The sequence below is a fragment of the Haemaphysalis longicornis genome, unplaced genomic scaffold (genome assembly GCF_048455015.1).
Source record: "Haemaphysalis longicornis isolate Haplotype H1 unplaced genomic scaffold, Haemaphysalis longicornis Haplotype H1 scaffold_3, whole genome shotgun sequence".
Taxonomy (NCBI): Eukaryota; Metazoa; Arthropoda; class Arachnida; order Ixodida; family Ixodidae; genus Haemaphysalis; species Haemaphysalis longicornis.
The window spans coordinates 5,167,669-5,188,465 of record NW_027526335.1 but is presented as its reverse complement, the minus strand read 5'-3'; the positions used below and the strand labels follow the sequence as shown (position 1 = coordinate 5,188,465).

The following is a 20,797-nucleotide window of genomic DNA, read 5'->3' as shown; positions in this document are numbered from 1 at the left end:
ATAGTACATCGCTTTCAAAATTTGGAAGTGTTTCTTCTTCGCTATTTTTGATAGCGTCAACCATTGTTGAGAAGTGGCAAACACAACCAACCTGCTTGAGGTAGACACCTGCGGTTCATCTTAGACGGAGATTGGTTCGCAGTACACACATCTTGAACAGATACGTGCTCAGAGATTTCGTGCCCGGTTTTATCCCCCAAATAAATCTAAGCTGAAAAAAAACCCATGTTTACGCCTTGTAGCCATGTTTACGCCTTGTACCCATGTTTACGCCTTGTAGGCGTAAACATGTTCCAGCGCTTTTCCTTTTTGTTAACATTTTCTGCGCAAAATCAAGCCTTTCTGTAGAGTGTGTTGCGAGCACTTCCAACCCCATTTCAGCGGGAGCCGCAGTGTTTTCATTATAAACGAGGCACGGCGACGTTCCTTCGGTGACCAGAATCTATAGTGACATTCAATTTCTTTCCTCCGGCACCTTCCCCGCCGGCTGAAAAACACGGCGCTGTTTGCGTTCGCGCATTTTTCCAGCCTCGCTCAGCAGGACATTTATGCGGAGAGAGTAAACGAAATTGCTTGCGGCGTTAACAGTGTGGCTCATCGATCGTAGGCATTTCCGGGCTCGATGAGATGCGTGGGAGGGATGGGGGGGGGGGGGGGGGCGGCAGAACAGGTGTCCGCAATAACCAGGACGGCGCGAGGTCGCTCGCTGGGGCGCGCGTTCTTACGGCAGTCTCTCATCGACCCTGGACGGCAGTCTGCGGCGGGAATAGCGAGACCTGCCCCAGAACCGAGCACAGTCCGATCCGATTCCCGCTCGGTGCGCCTGATCTCGCCGCGTGCGGTTGCCACCCGTGAGACAGGCGGCTGTCAGCTCGCGCCGATCCGACGGCGTGGCCGGTCACCACCCGGGTGTCGGGCAGCTTCATTTTCTCCGGTAACTTCGGTTGTGTCTTGTCCAACGCAAGTCGCACAATCACCGCGCGTTGACTTGTTCCAATGCCTTTCCTTGTCTGAAGGGGATTTCGTTCCATAGCTGTAGCTACCAGTATTGGCCCTGTCGCGCACTCTTCTCTGTAACGCGTTGTGATGGCACGTGATGAGGAGCATTGAGGTAGCGAATGCTGGCCCGTAGGGTGCCTTACCGTCGTGAGGCTAGGCGATTAATTAAAAAAAGCGCACTCCCATGGCTCAGCAAAACTGGCCTCCACAGGTCCATAATTCGCGAGGCAGAGTTTTTCGTTTTTTATTGTTGGAAGCGCACTCTGTGGGATAAATTAACATACTTTTGATGGCGACGTTAACGTAACCTATGGAAGCCGGTGTTTACACAACTGTTATTTCCTACAGGCTTTTCTGTAGCGTTCTGAAGGTCCTACAACCTCCTTAGAACATATACTTTTGAAGTGATAACAAGAACAGTGTTCAGTAATCTCTACCTCACAAACACGTTGGCTTCCCTATACATTGTCTTCTACTTGAAGCTCGAAGCTGAATGTTTTCAAGCAAGAGAGGGACAAAGAAAGAGAGAGCTATAATCTTGGAGGTAGCTTAAAAAACCGATTGCCCGTTGCCTGCTTCACACCCACTACTATCATTCGCAACAGACAGCTTTTGACAATCGCGTTCTTCCGAAATCACTGTACACATGTGCCGTCTGCTATGAGCTGCTTGTGAACGCAATAATTTTTGGCGGGTGTTCCCTGAAATGGTGGTCATAGTTTTGCGGATGCTTCTGGTGAAGGCGCTAACGTAAGCGTCCGAATTCGGTGTTTATCCAACCATTGTTCCCTGAAGCTTCCGGCTTTTTGTTTTCACGTTATCTGCGAGCCGCCTTCGCACGTTCTCGCGTCTGTTAGACTCGCAACAGAGCCTTCCTCTCATCTGAAGCACGCCATGACAACACTCCTTCGACCCCGAGGTTGCACCGCGACGTATCCGTTCCACATTTATCCACAGAGTAGTATAAGAGTACATGCCACTCGGTTTCTCACTGTGCTGCGCTTCAAAAACTGTCACGGGCGAGAAGTTCTAGCGAACGGTGCGCACAAGAAAATAGTCCCAAGGCGAGCTTCTGCAGAAGACGGCGTCAGCGTGGATGCCGCGGAGGGACATGAGCGTTCATGCATTTGCTGCCACAAATTAAATTCGTGAAGCGAATTGCAGAAACCTGTCTGCGGTGGTCCACCTTTCTGTTGTCACGTCGCCGCGAAGCTCTGATTGGACGGGCCTGTAAGCACGCGAACCTTCCCTTTTCTAGTCACGTGACCTCGATGCTCGCATTTAATTGTTTCGGATGACTGCGACGACAGCCACCCTTGCTGGTCAAGGAACCTGCAGCTGTGCTTCAGAAGCAGCACATTTCCCTCCCCGAAATGTACGCGAGTACTGCGCCTGTTTGAAGTGAAGCGAGCGTCCATAGTAACTCATCCTTTTCTTATCTCCAAAATAACGAAATAGCCCTGCACCAGCATATTTTAGGTTCCTTAGTTTTCTTTTGGTACGCTTGGCGAGATTGCACAGAATTTATTAATTCGGTGATCCGGAATGGCGCGGTCATTATCATTGCGAATCTGAACAGATTTCATCACAATAGCGGCGCATGGCGCGAGTCATTTTCGTAGAAGCGAAGGAAGGCAAGTGGACATTATTGATACGCATGAATCTGGGACCTTGGTGCAGAAAACGGAAGACCGAAGTAAATAAATCCTGTCTTGACTTCTTGGCGAGCCTCTCTCGATGGGCGCCTTAGGGCTGCACGCAAGCCGGTCAGCACTGGGACGACATTTGACCTCCCTGTCTTCTTCCCCTTGTCCTTCCCTAGTCCTCGTATCCGGCCAGCGCTTTTTCCCCCCTCCACGTTTGATCAGGCTGCAGGGAGTGTCGGCAAGGTGCACTGTCGCCGCGTTCGATATTTCGTGCAGGGCATCCGGCCGCCGCCTTCCTATTTACTCAGTCTCAGTGTCGCTACTTCAGTCACTGACGCGCGGGGTTTGAGGCGTTGTAACGCTTACCAACGCGCATAGCCACCACCCTGGGTGCGACTTCTTTGTCAACATTTCCTTCGGGGTGCCACCAGCCGCAGAAACGCTCTGCTCCACTGTGCGTCTGCTTATTTTCCGCAGCTTCCCCGCGCGACGCTCCGCCTGACACATTCGGTCTCGCGAGGATTTATGACTTTGCCGGATAAGTAAACAGTCCTGAAAACTTCACAGAACGCGTTTTTCCCCGGAGTCTCCCTCGGGATGTAATATCGAGCGTGACGCTAAGCGTGCGCTAAACTTCGCCTGCCTACGGGGACACTGCTTCGTATTTGTTGCGGCCAGCACTCCCTTGTTTTACGCTGCGAGGAGCCGCCAGAATTTCTTATTTCCTTCCTTATTCTTTTAGGCGCGGGCTTGTTAACGCTGCTGTCTTCAATCAATGCTTGCGTCGAACATTGGGAGACATCCGCAAACATTGTATATCATGCCTGGTGTGCCTGACAAGATTAAGTGGTTGGTTCTGCTTGAAGGGCACCGAATCTTACTGAAAAATGCAGGGAAACGAGGAATTGGACGCCAAACTACTATGGCCTGTTTCTTTGACTTCCTCTGGTGACCCCCCCCCCCCCCCGCAGTTTTTGGTATTGCTTTCTGAAATCAGGTTTCCTGATACGCAGGTGGAAGAGCTTGTCTGTCAGTTGAAACGTTGTCGTCGCGCACTTTTTGCGGCCCCGGGACGTTCTGCCCGCGAAACCCTTTCGAACATTAGGATCAATATTTATTGATCTTCGATTTACCTCATGTAGCTTGTGCCTCATTTATGTTACTTTCCCGTAACTTTTAAGGCCTATATAGAGACATAAAGCAGGCAACTTTCGAGAGTTGCAATTAAAAAACTGTTGACTGATTGATGAGTTACACTTTCCCTAGAGTGCCGGCTACTCTTTCGCGTTTCCGAGAAACGCGACGCCCTAACGAAGCCGTTACATCTTCTCAACCTAAAACGACTGGTACAACTACTCACTTTAACAATACCAGACGCTATGCATTAGCAATGACAGCTCTATGCTCCCACTGTCGATGAACGCTCCTTTTTTTAACGTGGTAGCCACAGCTCAGAGCGAGAGAAAAATTTATTGTAGTTATTCGCTAAGTGTTCGAAGCAGCCTCCACCTTCAAGGGATTTTAGCGCTGTACCCGTAAACACCAGTCTCTCTCGGAAACGTCGATCAATGCTTGCGTTAACTTCTTTTAGCACCAAGCTTCCAGTTTGGCGCTTACCTTAGGCATTTAAATACCGTCCGTCCACACGCACGTGACTAGTTCGCTTCGCCAAGACGTGGAAATCATTCAAACCCTCGACACCCCAGACGATCGCTCATCCAATTAGTTATCCTCGAAGCGCTGATTTCATAACTGCATGGTCAGGAGTGACACCGATTGTGCAGAGTCGGTTGGGCCGTCATGGTTGTTACCTTCCACCATCAGTTGTTACCTTCCGAAGTAGTTTTTAACGCGGCAGCGTTACTAAGTTCATGAAACAATTTTCCTCGTGCACTACGCGTCCCCAGCTTTTGCGTAGCTCAGCCGTGCTCCTCAGGCGTACGTGGGAATGATTCCATCACCGCAAGCCGGAGACAACAACGACGGTGGCGGCGGCCAGAAGCGAGCGGCAGCCTGCAGCTGAAATCTGGCGCGGCGAAGGGGAGTGCGGCAAGGAGGAAGGACCTCCGACAACAGCTCGGAGGAGAGGGCACACGATGTGAGTGCGTGGTGGGATTCGTTCTCGCCCGTTCGCTGTTTTCGCTCACTACTCAGCGCTTTCGTGTGCCGCTGGATATAGAAACGTTGCTGCAAGTCTCGCTCTCTAGGTGATCTTCAGCGCTCGGAGAGCATCGGCGATGAGTGAAGCAACTCGGTTCAACAGCACGCCCTAGTCGACGAAATAACGCTCCCGCGTATCATAGCTTAGGACTGACCCAAACGTAGATGTACTTTACAACTTTTTTAACGCCCGCAATTGCTTTGTAACCACGCACCACCCACTTCTGTCCTCCAGTCGGTACAATATGACTGAGAACTCCTTCTACAGTTGCGTATCAAGTTCAACTTCACGTTCTGTATCCTGTTACAAAGGAACCCGCATGGGCACCATTTCTCCGAAAATTCCATTCGAGGCTGAAAACTTAAAACACCTCCCTGTGGTTAAACCTCGGAAAATGTGCGCCGCTAAGAACAAACTAAGCGCGCACTTTCATTTGCTTACGTCCACTTTCTTTGACAGAAGAGGAGCACTGGGAGGCCCTCCTCCAACACATTGAGGCAGTTCTTGGGGGCGACTGGTAACAGCAGCTCCTTCCCCCAGCAACGCAGAAGCCTTTATAGAAGGGCAAATAAAGATGTTTTTTTCTCTCTCTCTCTCGCCTGCGGAAAAAAAAGCGCTGACATAATTGATGTTGGACTTTGAGGCAAACCAAGCGGCAGACACGTGCTTACGAACAATGTAGTTGTCCGCGAAGCACTGCAAAATATATAACAAGTTGGGCACACGCGGGTGCGGCTGATCCGAGGGTCTTCCGGCAGCCAAACCAGTTCTCGGAGCGGGAGTACGCAGACGCGTTCTTTTCCCCTCGAGTTATTTGCCCTTCAGACCCGGAAGAAGCTCGGTTGTCCTTTCCGATAACCATTGCAGCTACCTTAAAATAGGCAGAACATCGATGTGATATTTCAGCGCGGGTTTACGCCTAGCACCGCTCCCTGCAGGCGTTTGCGCGTTCTCGGCTCGTAATTACCCACGTCGGGGTGGGCTACTCCTGCTGCGCCTCGTACCTGGGGCAGATGTCGCACCCCTGCTGCATGAATGCGCCCAGGGAGAACCAGAGACTGTTGTAGAGCGAGAAGTCGTTGGACACCGAGGGTCCCACGAAGGTCTCCTCGTAGCGCCACTCTCGCGGAGAGAAGCGGCTCACGAGGAACAGCACCACGGACACGCCCACGTAGGCGAATATGATGCACATCCAGATCTCGCGAGACAGCGGGTTCATGAAGGAGAACACGCCGGGCTTTTTTTTCATCGGCTTCTTGATCATGATGCTGATGCCCAGGGACATGAAGGGCTTGGTGAAGTCGATCACCCGCTCCCGCGCCGAGGTGATGGTAAGGGGAGCGATGGCCATGTTAGCTTCCTGAAAGGACAAAATGCACACGGGGGAAACAAATAAGCTGTCGGCGTAGAGGGTTCAGCCACACACTGAAACTTCTTCACAGATTGCGATTCCTCCATGTGGAGGTGTTAGTTAACGGCTATGATAATTACACGCGTACAAGTAGTGCTCGAGTATTGTGTACCCAAGTATAGCAGTTAATGTGTGTCAGCTGAACACCCAACAATTCTCAAGGCTGAAGAATAAGCTTGGAATGCAAACTATCTTCAATGTACAGTCGGTAAAACGCTTGTCTATAACAGCGATTTCAACTTCAACCAGCTACATCCGAAAACTGCCGAAACATACTCGTTCCAAACATGTCGGAGGCAAAAGCGAAGGGCTAAGACCTCAGTATTCCGCAGTAGTTTTATTCAAATCCCGCTTCGGCGGGGTAGGATAGCGCGGAGAGTACGAAAGCTGTGTTATAGACAAGCCTTTTACCGGCTGTACTTTAAAGGTACGCAGAAGAAAGTTATCTGCATCGGTGGACGCGACTGGTTGTGCTGTAAGTAGGCCTTGTACCGAAGTGTTTTCGCGTTGGACGACATTCTCGCCACTAAAAACCTCGCCGAAAATGCAGCCGCGCTCTAAACGAAGCTCTTAGTGATGTTTGAAGGCATCCGCTTTGATTGAGGGTTACGGCAAATGCCACCTGCCCTGCGTACACTAGTTAGGTCTTGTTATTCATACAACTATACAACTAAGTTTCATATTTGACTGGAATAAACATTGAAGCTAAGTATGGTTGTGACGTGTTTGCCAACTTGTAGTCCTAGCTTTTCACCTCCCCGATTGTATATGCCCTTCCATTCCTCGCCAGTTAACGCTTCCATTATTTGTAAACACTGGTGCCCGAGGAAACTAGATGATTCCACTCTCTTTCGAACTGTATGAATAAGGATTACTGTGATCTCGTCATTTGTCTCGGAACATTTGCAACATCGTACACAAGCACAATGCGGCTGCGACCGTTAGCTCATGCAGATCTTTGTTCGTTCACGGCCCTTTTCAAGCTGTCATGTGGCGTCGGCTGAGGCGAAACACTAAGAGCGCTACGCCGCATACAGTGAATTGAGAAGTTTGAAAAATCCACTTTAGTGTCTTTTCACTGTACACTGACATAAACGCAACGTTTTCTCCGCACAGAGCTGAAGTGTAGAAGGGTTTGCTGGACGGCTTGTCGGCCGTCGACGCTGCTATTTTTTTTTCGAGTTACGCTGGACTGTATTACGGATGGGAGAACAAAATGCACCAATCCTGCGATGAGACAGGGATATGTGAACGTGTTTAGCTTTTTATGTTCTTGCGGTGCACTTAACCATTAGCTGACGTTTTTTATCCTTTTATAGGTTTTGCTCATAGTTGGTTGTTTTGTTCGCCATAAAAATCACCCCATTTAAGTATTAAAAAATCTAAGAATCCATGGGGTGCTGTTGACAAGAAGCTATGCGTTTTGACAAGTGTGCTAAGACACATATACATCCTGGGAAGTGTCGTGTGGTTTCACTGGGCGTTGCTAGAGCAATTGGCTCTTTTATCGTGAACGCATGATGGCGTGTATGTGAATAGGTTTGAAGTCCATGCTTCAGCGTCTGCTTAAAGCCAACTTTTGAGACAGAACTATATTTAAGGGGGTGGGGTTAAATCATGGGCAGAGTTCCTCGCTCAGTCTCTTACAAGCACGCTAAACTTTGACTGCCGCGTAAACAGCGTATTTTCTTCGAGTATCGTAAGAGTCAAATGCAGGTCATTAGAGTTTCTGCTAGTCGGGTGCTTGAAGCGAATGATCGAAAAATCGAACAATTGTGAATGCCGCGTTCGAAGCCATTGTGCCGGAAACACACCACGTAACGGGGACATTCGGCCGTCAGATTTGCTTTCCCACGGTCGGCGTTCGGATCAATACATCGCTAGACGAAGGCTACAACGAACGATCCGAAAAGGCGGCAGTTTGCGTTGCTCGCTACGAATCAACGTCTGTACGTGCGTGCTTTGAGCTTTGAGTGGGGGGATTTCTGGGATGAATGATACGTTATCCCGTTTCATGCCACGTCGATGATGGGGGCCATACCGCCGTCTGGGCCGTCATTAGGGTCGAAGCCCGCTCTTAGTTTTCAAGATAGCGCCTTCTAGGCTTCGATGCGGCCTCGCTCTGAAAGCCGACTCGCGCTCGTGAAAGCCAAGAAACTAATAACGCGCCGCCGGTTCTTGCTTCCTCTCTTCCCGCCGAAGGGAAACGTCGGTTTCGGAAGACGGCGGCATCTTGCGCTTGTAGCTGCCTCCCGAACTAAAGGCTCAAACGCGCTGCCTGACTGGCTCTCTCGATTTATCGATCCATTCGTGCGGGAAAGGAACGAGAAATACGAGCACGCGCGCGCACGCGGGTAAACGGAGAATGTCGTAATATCAATGGGTCCGAAGACAGAGCGGCCGGTCCCTCCTCGGAGACACACCGCGCTTGTATCTCCAGTCCGCACAATGTGCCCCCCTCCATTCCTTCAGCCACCGTGCAATTTGCGGAAACAAGGCTTCGTGATTCCGGCGCAATTTTTTGCACCAACGAGTTCTGCTCGTTTTCTTCTCTTTCTCTCTTGTCTTCTTGCCGCCTCTAGCTTTCGTGAAGCCTGCCTCCGCCGGGATGTTCTGCCCCATTATGCTAATTACACTTGAGCGTTGGCGCCGGAAGCGCTCAGGCCGGAATAGATTTAATTAGCAGACCGGTCAAAACTACCATCAGGAAGAAGAGGAAATAAAGGGGAAGAATGGAGAGAGCTATCCTGGTGGCCGTCGTCTTGCGCAGCGTACAACTGGGCCCCTGGGTGGCGGCCGGCGATTTTAATTTCTCGGCCAGCGAGCGTCGCCCGCGACGACCACGTTTTCTTTTGGCTTCACGGGAGCCTTTCACGAGCCTTTTCGCAGGAACAGAATCACTGAGCGTTATTTCCGGCTGGCGAAAGAACATTATAATACAAGAAGCGCGTTTCTGTATAACCGCATGGATAACACTCGCGCCGACCAAATCCGGAGTGAATGAGTGTAAAATAAATGACAGTCATGATGGTCCTCTACCACACCCCAGTCACTACCATTGATGAGACAAAAGTTGCGGCGCGTCTCTAAGTTAACGCCAGTAGATCCTCGTCTACTGCGAACAGTGCCAACCTGCGGCTTGTATACACCTACGTCTGTCTCCCTTTTCTTGTCAAAAGGGTCTAATGCAATTCCTGTTCTCCAGTTTTCAAGCACGAACAATAATGTAATTTAGTTTCCGTGCTGCTCTCCTGAATCTGTTAGGTGCCACAAGGGTTGCTTCCGCGAACTGAACTATGACGCAACCAAGTTTACTGCCTCGATTCTTTTGGCGGTGGGAAGATTTCATTTGTCTATGGCTGTTGGGGTGTCATTTCTGGCTTATTTTTTGTTACGTTAATGGAGTAAAGATGTCTGCATGACAAAAGTCTGTTAGACCCGATGTAATTTTTTTCTGTGAAAACAGATAGCAGCGCTTAGAATCGCAGGGATGGGCATCACGAACAAAACTTCCTTCAGCGTTAAACATCCCTGTAGCGCCACTCCCTGACACTATAAACACCATAGGCGTTGTGTTGCCTGACATATGCGCGTGAGCTGCTTGGCGTTAGCTGCCTTTCTCGGTCCTGCTTCGGTTAGAACACCCAGCTTAGCGTCATTTTTTTGTAATGATGAATTCGATAAGGGAAGCAAACAGGAATAGGCGGAGGTTGCAAAATGTGCAGGAATCACAGTTAATGGTTCGTGCGCATGCACGAATTACGACAAACGATTCTTTTTTTCAAGAAGTCTCAAGTGCCGATAGAACATGAAAAAAAGAAGGAATGCCGAACAACATGGCTACATAGTGCTGGAAACATGACACAGGGTTTCGGTGTAAACGGGACGGTACCTTCTGGTGCTAAGGACAACACTGCTTTTTTTTTTTTTTTTTGGTTGTTGTTTCCCGTTTCTCACGCTATCTACCTATACCTCAGAGCCTGACGCCAAAAAGAGGCATGTGGCGTTCCTGAACTTTAGGAATGCCGCAGCGAGTCTGTTCAGCTTTCCGTATTTTTTTACCAGCATGAAAGAGGCCTGTGAGCCTGCTTTCACTGGTGGTGCTATCGATGACCGGGAGTCTTCTATAGGTATGCCGCAGGTGGAAGGCACCTACCTGTCGGATGAGCTCGCCGACCATGCCGTTCCAGCCGGCCTGCGTGTTCGGGTCCTGTCCCCCGTACTTGGAGTCGTTGACGAGCTTGAGCGTGTAGTTGAACTTGAGCTGGTCGGCGATCAGGTCGGCCAGATCCTTGCAGTAGCCCTCGAAGACGTCGTTGCCGACCAGGACCTGTCCCGGCTCGGGCTTCTTGTACATCAGATAGGGCTCTTCCTGGCGCGCACACAAACAGAGGGCATGCCTCAGCAGGGGGCCCCACATACGCTCTGTATATGGCGGCGTCCTGCACGTGGGGAGTTTCGCACTGATGTACCCTAGAGGGAAATCTGGCGCTGCGATCGCGGGCCGTCGTGGGAGCCGCCATTGCAGCTAGCGGCGTTCCTCGCCTACTTGGCTTGGCTAGCCACATGACTTCGTTTTTGTCTCGAAGCCAAAATCAAGAAAGGGCAACATCTTTTTCTTGTTCATCTTGCATGAAGCTTCTAAATAATCTCTGACAGATAAATCTTTCTGGAGCCTGAGCACGAGGTCGCGGGTTCGATTCCCGGCCGCGGCGGCCGCTTTTCTGATGGAGGCGAAAAGCAAAAATGCCCGTGTGTACGAGATTTCGGCGCACGTTAAAGATCCCCAGGTGGTCAAAATTAATCCGGAGCCCTCCACTACGGCGCGCCTCATCGCCTGCGTTGCGTCGGCGCGTTAAAAACCCTACAATCAATCAAATCAATCTTTCTGGAGCTTCAATTTTACAATAACAAAACAAATTTAATTTGTTTTGTTGTATTTTTGCAGCCGAAAGCAACTTTCCAGCCTCTATAAGAGCCATGCCAAGGACAAGTGGAACGTGCCTGCCCGGTGCATGCCGGAACGCTCACTGAGGCGCGGCTCGCCTAGACAGTGGCGCCAGATTTCCCCCTAGTATATATTAGTATGAAACTCTATAGGTAGGAGCGAACAGCGAGTCATCCCCTATCGGATTGCGTAATAAGACAGCGGGGCAATGGAAAAAAAGGACGCCACCCCAGGTCTTGGAATGTGTGTTTGTCGCTAGTCGATTTGACGACATTTCTCGCGGGCCGCAGCTGCACTGGTTTAAGGCGATATTTTACGAGGCCCTCATTGCTAGGTGATCGCTGGGCGCGGTACGACGAATACTAAAGGAATATTTGACGCTGCTGGAAATTCTATTTAGGTCGAAAATGAGGAGTTTGGCAATGTGTGTAGCTATGCGTGAAGCGAGAACAAATGAACAGCTCGTGCAATAGGACGAGGACAAACAGGCCAGGAAAGAAATGGGCGAGGAGGGCAAGAAGCTTCACGCAGATACGAGGAAGGAAAAGTTGGCCAGAGAAAATTTAACTGGGATGATTCCGAAAAGGGACACGTGCGTGCTTCAGTCGGGAAGTAACAGATTATGATGTTCATCATTTTTACAATCATGATGTTGATGGAGGCTGCCGGGCAAAGCAGATCAGCCAATACACCTATTTATGCACAGTCGCCTAGCAATGCACACGTGTGCAGTAGTGAAGCAGATGCTAAATGATCTCGGTTAAGCAGATGTTTTAAAGGGTTAATAAGCAGGGCGGCTTAAATGGACTCTGCAACACTTCAAGTAAACGCTTTCCCTGTTTCCTTCGCGTCTTGAAGCACTGTGAAAGCTACAGTTATCGCCAGCACGGAGCGGCACTGGGCGATTTGATCGTCGCAGGAAACCCGCCTTCCGTCTCTGCTTCGATTTTGTGGCTTTTTTTTTTAAAGTGGCTATTGACAGCGCGTATTGCTGCATCTCAAAGGAAGCCGGCAATTATCACCTGAATCGCTGTAATGACGTGATTTCACTGCTTTAAGAACGTCGAGACCGGGAAAGAGAGAATTTTTTTAAAGAAAGTTTCCAAGTTACCTGATAGCACAGAGCAGTAATTTTTGGCTGACGTGCTTTGTGATTCTCTATTCTATGTACTGGATGTGTTTGTCGACTACGTTCTGAAGGCATTTACGATTTAGAAAAAAGTTAAGAGTGGTGTTGCAGGGTTCCGTTAAACATTCATTGGGCAATTAGTGTGGGGAGATGGTGCAAATTTTCTGTTCTGTTTTTATCTCGCTCCTTTTGGACATTGCTTCAATAACCGGTTTTTAAAAATTGTTTCCGTAAAGAACAATTCAACGTGCATTTTTACTTGAAAGAAATTTAGTGTTCAAAGTTGCGTAGTTACGTTTTGGCTATTCAGAAGACTAGAGCATTCTGAAGGCTTCACTAACGCGAAACAACGTTTGCATGAAAGAGCCGTCCTACCAATGGTAGTAGTTTGGAAAGGCACTGCCCCTATACACTTCGTGTTCGCGTTCTTTGTTATGGCACAAATGTTTTAAAGAGTACTGACACCAACTTTCGGCGTTAATATTATTGCACAGTTCGCTTCCTTTGCTCAACAGAATACCTCGGCTGAAATATGAGCGGCCTGCGACTCGAAGAAGGGCACGCTTCAATTCGGTCTCCTTTATCGCTCCGACGGAGCAGCACGCGGAGCGGCACTCGGCCAAGGACATCAGCGGGACACCGTCCCGTGGTAGCCAAAAGAAGTGACACGAACACCGCTCTTCGAGAACTCGTGACGTCACTTCACACGCGGGGCCCCGCGAGCGGCGACCCGGGCGCTGGCGCATTCACAAACGGGTGCACGTAGCAAGAGCTACAGGCATAACCGCTGCCCAGAAAGGAACTGTTGGCAAAAATAAAGTTCCACAGACTGGAAAGGAATCGATAATATAGCCGGGAATCGCAATAGAAGTCAACATCAGGACTTTTATTATTTCTGCCGCAATGTTGGGTCTAGCACCTGGGTCTAGCCGTTCAGCTCCGGTGGCGGCGCGCTGAAACAACGCCCCCACCGGCCTCCGCAGTGTTTCGACATCCGCACAAAGCGGTGAGGTCGTGTCGGGGTTCTGTCATATGCGCCTTTCGGGCTGAAAGCGCGGGAAATTGAAACGAACGATTTTCAGGCCATTCAATGTAATTAATTATCCAGCGCTGAAGTACTTAAAGTGCTGCGTCGGGTTCACCAGACCATTAAGCATCGATAAAAGCAATAAAAATGGATCATAAAAATTTTGTGTCAGTACTCCTTTAACAGTGGAATACGGTCCCCGAGGAGCCGAAAACGGCGTCACAAAAGAGACGCAAAAAAAATGACGCAAAAAAAAAAAGACTTGCTCGTGTTTGCTAAGATACGCTTCGCATATAAAAGCGGACCGCATTTCTTCTTCGCAAAAACGAAACGACTTCTAGAAGCACGCAACCTCCCACACAGGTAAGTCATACTCTCTAGGCGGCGCCGAAGGTCGCGTTCTAGAACTAAAGACAAGCTAGCTGAGTGCAATGACGTGAAAAGCGTCCTTTCTATCCCTGCTCAAAACACGTTTAAGATAAGAGAAACGCGTCGGAAGGATCTCTTCACGCCTATTTTTTCTTGCAAAGGGACTAGAAAGTTTCTTCGTACCGATGTGTTCTTGTACACCTTGGCCTTTATAGAGAACAGAAGCCTGTCAACCAACCAACTTCGTTGACGTACGCTGTGGCCTAATGCCAGTCCAGGGGTGTTTCCATTCGTCTCTGGCCCACGTAGCACAAAGCATGGACAGAGAACAGCGCGTTATGATGCAAAAGAGCTGATGAGATGGACCCGTCTATCTGCCTTCGGCTGTCCAGTCGACTGTGAGTGAGCAAGACGACGTCGCATTAGCCTTTGTTGCTATTCGGAGCGGCTATGGCAGGGCGATTGTCGTGCCCTATAGGTCGCGACGCATAAGCACGGAACTTTGACACGGTCGCCTATAAGGAGCCTCGTACTCTCTACATCCTTTTGCCGCGCTTCAACACTCATACTCGTGGCAGTTTTCACGGAAGTACTCTTGCCTTTTTCTTAATCTTAACTGTATTAAGCAGTACTTAGCATGTGCATATTTCATACGGGGAGTTTAAAGAACAATCAGTAGCAATCGACAAATGGGAGAGCATTGGGGATGTGATAGGAGGAAGAGCGAGGAGAGGGGGGGGGAGCTTTGGACTTAATCATAACTGATGTTTAGGATGTCCAGCTGCCGGCCCTCCCCGCCTTACCCCGAATCCCCAAAGGCAAAAAATAACCCCATAAGAGTGCCCGGGAGTCATTCCTAAAAATATCATTGGAGGCCAGCAGAGCTTAAGGCTTCGTGTTCGGCGAGTGGGGCATCGGGTGATACCGCGATGCTCATCTCCCAATCACAACGAATCGTCGACATTCACTGTAAAGCCTTGTGCAATGTCAGCCTTATCCACTTCATCCGTGCAAATGAAAATTATAAGGTTAATATTGCTACCATTTCCTTTCTTGTAATATGCACTCGCGTTGCCTTCGTCTTCTTACGCGAAGAACCCCTCATGCTTTTATACAATTTGAAACTCTATTTAAAAACTTGCCTGAGCTGGCCTGACATAGCTGCTACACTGAAGTTGTAACATTTCAAATCTTATCACTTTCTTGCCAGAACCTCAGATCTTCGCATATAAAAATACCTAAATTAAGGGTAGAAACAAATGGCTAACCTCAAAGAAATAAATAATAGAGGAAGTATGGTTTTTCTTTTTACATAATAATTGAAACTGGCCAAAGTGCGCAAGTTTAACTTTTGAGGAGGACCTAGTGATTACATTAATGCTAATGGTGCTTGTAAGCACGAACGGTTGGTATACACCAGGGATATTCGTTAATAAGTGTTAAGTAAAACACTGTTTTGCTTCCACGGGGTCACTAGGCAATAAGGGCTGCTGCTGATGAATTTTCCGGCATTTGAAGCTGAACTTTGCAGAGCAATATATGTCGGGAACAAAGAAATAAGTAGCCTGCTAATAATAAACAAGACCAATCCGAACTTAGGCATCTAATGTGTTGAAACAGGACGAAATTGCCGTTTTGTGATCGGCTCCTTCGTTCCACAAACGTAAATGCACACGCTACACGACGGCTTCGAACGTGCACTCATGGCGATGCAACCTTATCAAGGGTCCCGAAATTGCGGGATCGGCTGGCTAAGAGACCTCATTATGGCAGTTGCAACGCTGTCAGTTAGCGGACTGCATACTGTCTGTGGGCCCATGTGCTCGCATGAGTCCAGCCGCATAGGCTTAAATTGCGTGCAGTATACAGTAGAGTGGAGTCAAAACATGCTTGCTAAGCAGGAAAAACGAAAGTAAACCTAGTTCCGTTGTAAGAGGGAAACTTTCCGCAAGACCAGGGTCTCCCTATATGTTAGGGGGCGTGCGGGGTGGATTCCGCGTATAGGCTTGTTGGAAGCCAGTCGGTATTAACAGCGGAGCTGTTATCGCTGGCCGCAATGTGTGGCGCATAACACGTTAAAAATACCGAGACAATTCGGAGCCATCGCCTCAGGAGGCGATGGCGGAGTTCTTGGGAGCGCGCCCCTCGCGGTGACCGCCGACCGACGTCGGCGCGCGCAGGGCGAGGGAGGAAAAAAAAAAAAAGCGGGCGAAAATTTTGAGGAGCGCCTCGCGCTGCCTAGCAAGCAATAACGCTGTGCCGTTATTGGTTGCTAGGCAGTGCGAGGTGCTAGGCAGCGCAACATGCGCTCCACGGAACCTCGACGCTACTGCAAAAATGCCGCGCATGCGTCGTGCACGTACGCGCCGCCGCTGCGCCCCAGCTGTCATCAAGCGCTACCACGCATGCAATGCTTGACATGAGGAACGTGACGATATCGGTGCATATGACGATGACCACTACTAGCACAGTGCAAAGCGATGACGAAACATTTAAATAATTTCAAACTTGTACAAATGCGTAATGATGTGGACTTCAGTGCTCACGTTGAAAGAAATCGTGCAGCTTCGCTATGGTCGAAGCCTTGCGGGACTTAGTGCAAGCTTCATCCGATTATTTTTTGGCCTTACCGTGAAAGCTTAGAGCTGTACCTAATGGCCATTAAAAAACAAAAACTTGACCAGACGCATTTTAAGTTTAAAAAGGAGTGTTCCGTTGTTGAGATGCTTGTTGAATGCGCAACTGGCATCCACTTTTGTTTAGAAACTAACTTTTTAAGTGACGTGACAGTGGTATGTCAGTGACGTGTCACTGAGGCGTGAAATGTCAAGTGACCTGTAAAATAATTGGCATTGGCCTAGGCGTTTAGATGATCTGTGTTACTTTGCGGTAAAAGAAACTCGAGTGATAAAATATATTTGCTATGTAGAGTTATTATTATGCATTAAATTTAATTTCCACGGTGAGAAATGAGGCCTCCTTTCGTAGAGCTTCGTCGTTAACACACCGCACTGCAGCCCAAGGGACGAGTGCCTTGAACCATTGCGGGGCTAACACGAGCAGTAAAACAAGCACGGACACGCACGACATGCGGCGGCAGAGCGTGCGTGCAGGCGGCCTCAGAGGAAGCGTTCGCGGAGGCGTCTTACCAGAATGCTGGTCACAATGTAGGTCTTGTTGCTCTCGAAACCCGTGTCCTGGTAGACGCGGCGATACTTGGGCGACGACAGCTTCAGTCCCTTAACGTCCGACCACTCGGCGATCTGCACAAAGAAGTGGACGCTTTCCTCTTCACCGGCTTCTCTCAGCGGCATCTTTGGGGAAGGGAGCTTCTGTGCAACACGCAGACAGACACGGAACAGCCTCCGCTGTGTCTCTCAGTCGTCCGTTGGCTGCTCAATGGCATCCACGCATGTGCCTTTCTATCGACTTCCGCTTCCGCTTGCTATTGCTTCCCCTAGAGCCCCTAAACAGGCTGCGCAGCTTATCTAGTGACTAGATTTCTTCGTTTCTTTCTCGTGGGGCTGTCGGTTCGGTTGAAATCTTTCGCGGGGAATTGCTATTTTGGCGGTTTCGCGCGGCTACAAAGCGAAAACGCTAGAAAATTCGAGAGGAAAGCGTTGGCCTCCTCCGGAGGTGGGCACAAAGGTAGCGGCATGCAGGTTTTTGCTTTGTGCTTGCGTGATTCACGTACCTTCACCATTTCGCTGTTTATGGTCATCTCAACCACGTCGATGGTGTAGTTGACTCGGAAGCCTCGGTCGTCGAAACTGATGTTTCCGGTCAGACCTTTGATCTTCGCCTGGATTGCGTTGGTGTTGAGTGAGAAACAAAAGGTCATTTGCATAATTATTTGGATCATTTGGCTCGTTGCATGAGAAACAAGAAATGGACTGCTAAATATCGTGAAGCACGAACTCTGGGCTCTGAGCGATCGGCATCAGAATGGTTTTTCTTTAAATTTTAGCTCCCTTATTCCTGTTGCGAGGCGTATTAGTACCGCTGTGAACGCGCGATTCTCATACCTGCGTGAACGTCTGAAGCTTCTTTTTTTGCGGTATTGGTTGTTGTGAAAGTTGAAAACAGTGCGGTAAAGATGAACAGCACTGGTTATACAATGAAAGTTTATAATAACGATGAAAATTGTGGCCTGGAAGATATTATGCATTAGGAGGCACAAAATATGCTAAGTGAATTCGGTTTGAGGAGTGCGGATAGCATTTGCGTTATTCTAGCATTACCAGCGCCTACGTAGACCACGCCGAGGGATTTAAAATGGAGGTGATGGAGGGGGAGGGGAGGGTGGTAGGTAGTTACGCAGTGGATTCGTGCATTATCATCTCAACGACTTCCGGCCTACCAAGCGTGCTACTCTTATCACGTTGAAAGAGAGCGGCACATAGTTCCAAGAATAGGAGTACACCAGTCTTCGATCTTTGCTGAGAAAGGAACTCATTGTGCACACACTAACCATGTAATACGACTTACGTATATAGTAAAATTTTTTTTATTCGATTTGATAAGTAGACTGCCTGTACGGCGTAGCGGCATGTTCTGGACATTTTCTAGAGAATGCTGGTGAAGAAGCACCATGACTTCTGCTTACGTGCTGGAGAGGGGAAAGTTCTATCGTTATCCTCGCCTTATCAGGATAGAAAAAAGTGGGAAAATTTTCAGAGGGGCCTGTAAAAAACTAGCTTGCATACGGGTACATGTAAAGACAACGAAGTGTTTTAAGTGGCAAGATGGCGGGTGCGCACATGTCCGCAGTGTTCTATCAACGGAACTTTTCAGGTACAAATTTCGTTCCAATGAAAGAAATTTTATAATTTATTTCCCGGAGCCCTGTCTTCGCGAACTGTCGTACATGGGCTATATGTGGTAGAGACATTCGTGTTTCCCATATAGTCGATCTCTCATCTCTTCCTCACCGTCTTCAGTCCTGCAATCTCCTGCCACACCGTTTTCTCCTTTTCACACACACAGCGTAGCTGCCGGTGCTTATGCCACCAGGCCAAACTCTGTGAGTTTTTCCTTCAAGAAACTCTCCTGCTGTCTCTCTCGAGCTTGTTACGGAAACAAATCAAAATGGTCGTACATATGATGAATGCCACAAAACGAATTCCTGCATCCCTCCCTGTAACCCTTGGCTGGAACATGGGCTGTGCACTCGATCTGCTCAATTTTCAATTAACCATTTCTTCCTTCAATCTTTGAACGAGGTTTGTTCAAAATGCGAGCTCTTTGGAATGACTATAACAGTCGCAGTGCGAGGACTCGTGTTTTGAAAAAAAAAAAAACGACCCTTTCGCATCAAAAAACTCCCAGTACTGCCGCAAGGAGCGTAACGCAAAAACATGCCGCGGAAACAACACGTTCACATAACCTAGTTCGCCCCCATTTATTATTATCCAAGTTTTCGGCGCCGAGCAACACGTTGACCGTATGTACGCCGATTCGCCAAGCATGTCTAGGTGCCGGACGTACACAAGTGACTTCGGAGGAGAATTGCTCGTCTGGGTGCCCCAGCATGTAGCCGCTTGGGTGGACCGGGAGATGCGTTTTCCCGAACGCCGGCCTTTCTCGCGAGCGTTGACATGCACGGGGCCTTTCAGCTGCTTCCGCCATAGAGGCAACTTGTGGTGCATAATGTATGTCCAAGTGTGCCCTGCCGACGCTCCTTAGTGCCCGTTCGCGTGTCTTGCCAGCGACGCTTCATGAAGAAATATGCCACGGCGATTTGGGCAGGAAGCGTGTTTGCGCTCTATGGAGCAGTCGGTTATTGTGCTACTCCTCGCTCCTTAACTTAGGAGCTCACAAGCAGTAGAACCTCCCTCAAAGATTCTCGTAATGCGGTGCAAATAAATGCCCTAAGGACTTCAATTCTCTTTGGATTCCTCAGCCAATAAAGTGTTCTCTCTCTCTCTCTCTCTCTTGTAAACGCTGCAGCTTGGTACACGTTCACTGCACATTAGTGGTAGGTGTAATTAACGCAGTGCTCGGTGTTTTTGCTGCGCATAATTCATAATTTTATGGTAAGTTTAGGTGTTTTTTTTTTGCATTTGCTTTGTTTCCGCTACACAATTATTTATTCACATGTGCGTGGGCAGCTGGCAGGATTTAATCATTTTCTAGCTTCTTGCCCTTTTTTGCGCCTTTGCATAACCATTTCCGCGCGGCACACTGAGCGGTGTATAGTATGAAGTGTTATTTAGTTCTTAAATCCTAGATGCTAGGAAAGATCAGCATTAGAATAACCAGTATGACTGTTTCTCGCTTTTGTTCTCACACGCAGACTTCTGTGCCATTCACGGTAGGCATGACGCATTATATAGAAAAAAATGTAATGTTTTTGTATATCTTTTTCTAACCCAAAAAACCCTAAAATACCAATAAAATTGAGGAAGTTCAGTATAATTAAGAAAGTGTTTGTAAATCATATTTCTGTTCTGCATGGAAGTGAACTCGCCGCGCGAGATTGTTTCCAGTTCATAGCAAAGCAGATGCTTCGCCATCGAAAGTTTGGATCAGTATCCTGTTAACACCCTCCTCTAACCATGACAGCAAATTGACAAATATGCCACGTCTCTGGATTTCTTCAACATTGGAACAGGAGAGAGAGAGAGAGAGAGAGAGAGAGAGAGAGAGAGAGAGAGAGAGAGAGAGAGAGAGAGAGAGAGAGAGAGAGAGAGAGAGAGAGGGAGAGAGAAAGAGAGAGAGAGAGAGAGAGAGAGAGAGAGAGAGAGAGAGAGAGAGAGAGAGAGAGAGAGAGAGAGAGAGAGAGAGAGAGAGAGAGAGAGAGAGAGAGAGAGAGAGAGAGAGAGAGAGAGAGTTATTTAAATCAAGTAAATGCTTCACAGAGGTGTCCTCATTCCAGGATATGCCTCGAGCTCGGGCCGCGTCGACAGCCCTTTCCATCGAGCGCAACTGATCTTCGAGGCCGGAGCTGGCCAAGGCGATCTCCCCAAAGCTCCGCGGAAAAGTGGATGTTGGGGAATCTAAGATAGATTTGTCGCAGCCGCCCACTATGTGTCTGAGAGTCCCAGGCTCGCCACAGAGGCGGCAAAGGGAAGAAAAGTGTGTCCGGTCAAAGAGTTCGAGCTCCAC

General features: G+C 48.9%; 1 protein-coding gene across 1 annotated transcript in view; it reads right to left on the bottom strand.

Moving 5' to 3' along the window:
- The window catches only part of LOC144173880 (glutamate receptor 1-like), a 266,859-nt gene that overhangs the window by 22,722 nt on the left and 223,340 nt on the right, over nt 1-20,797 (bottom strand). Inside the window, exons 8-11 of the mRNA XM_077702181.1 lie at nt 17,385-17,492; nt 16,840-16,953; nt 10,374-10,589; nt 5,811-6,166 (exon numbers count right to left, since the gene is read on the bottom strand). Coding sequence (XP_077558307.1) covers nt 5,811-6,166; nt 10,374-10,589; nt 16,840-16,953; nt 17,385-17,492 — 794 coding nt within the window. The remainder of the gene's footprint in view (nt 1-5,810; nt 6,167-10,373; nt 10,590-16,839; nt 16,954-17,384; nt 17,493-20,797) is intronic.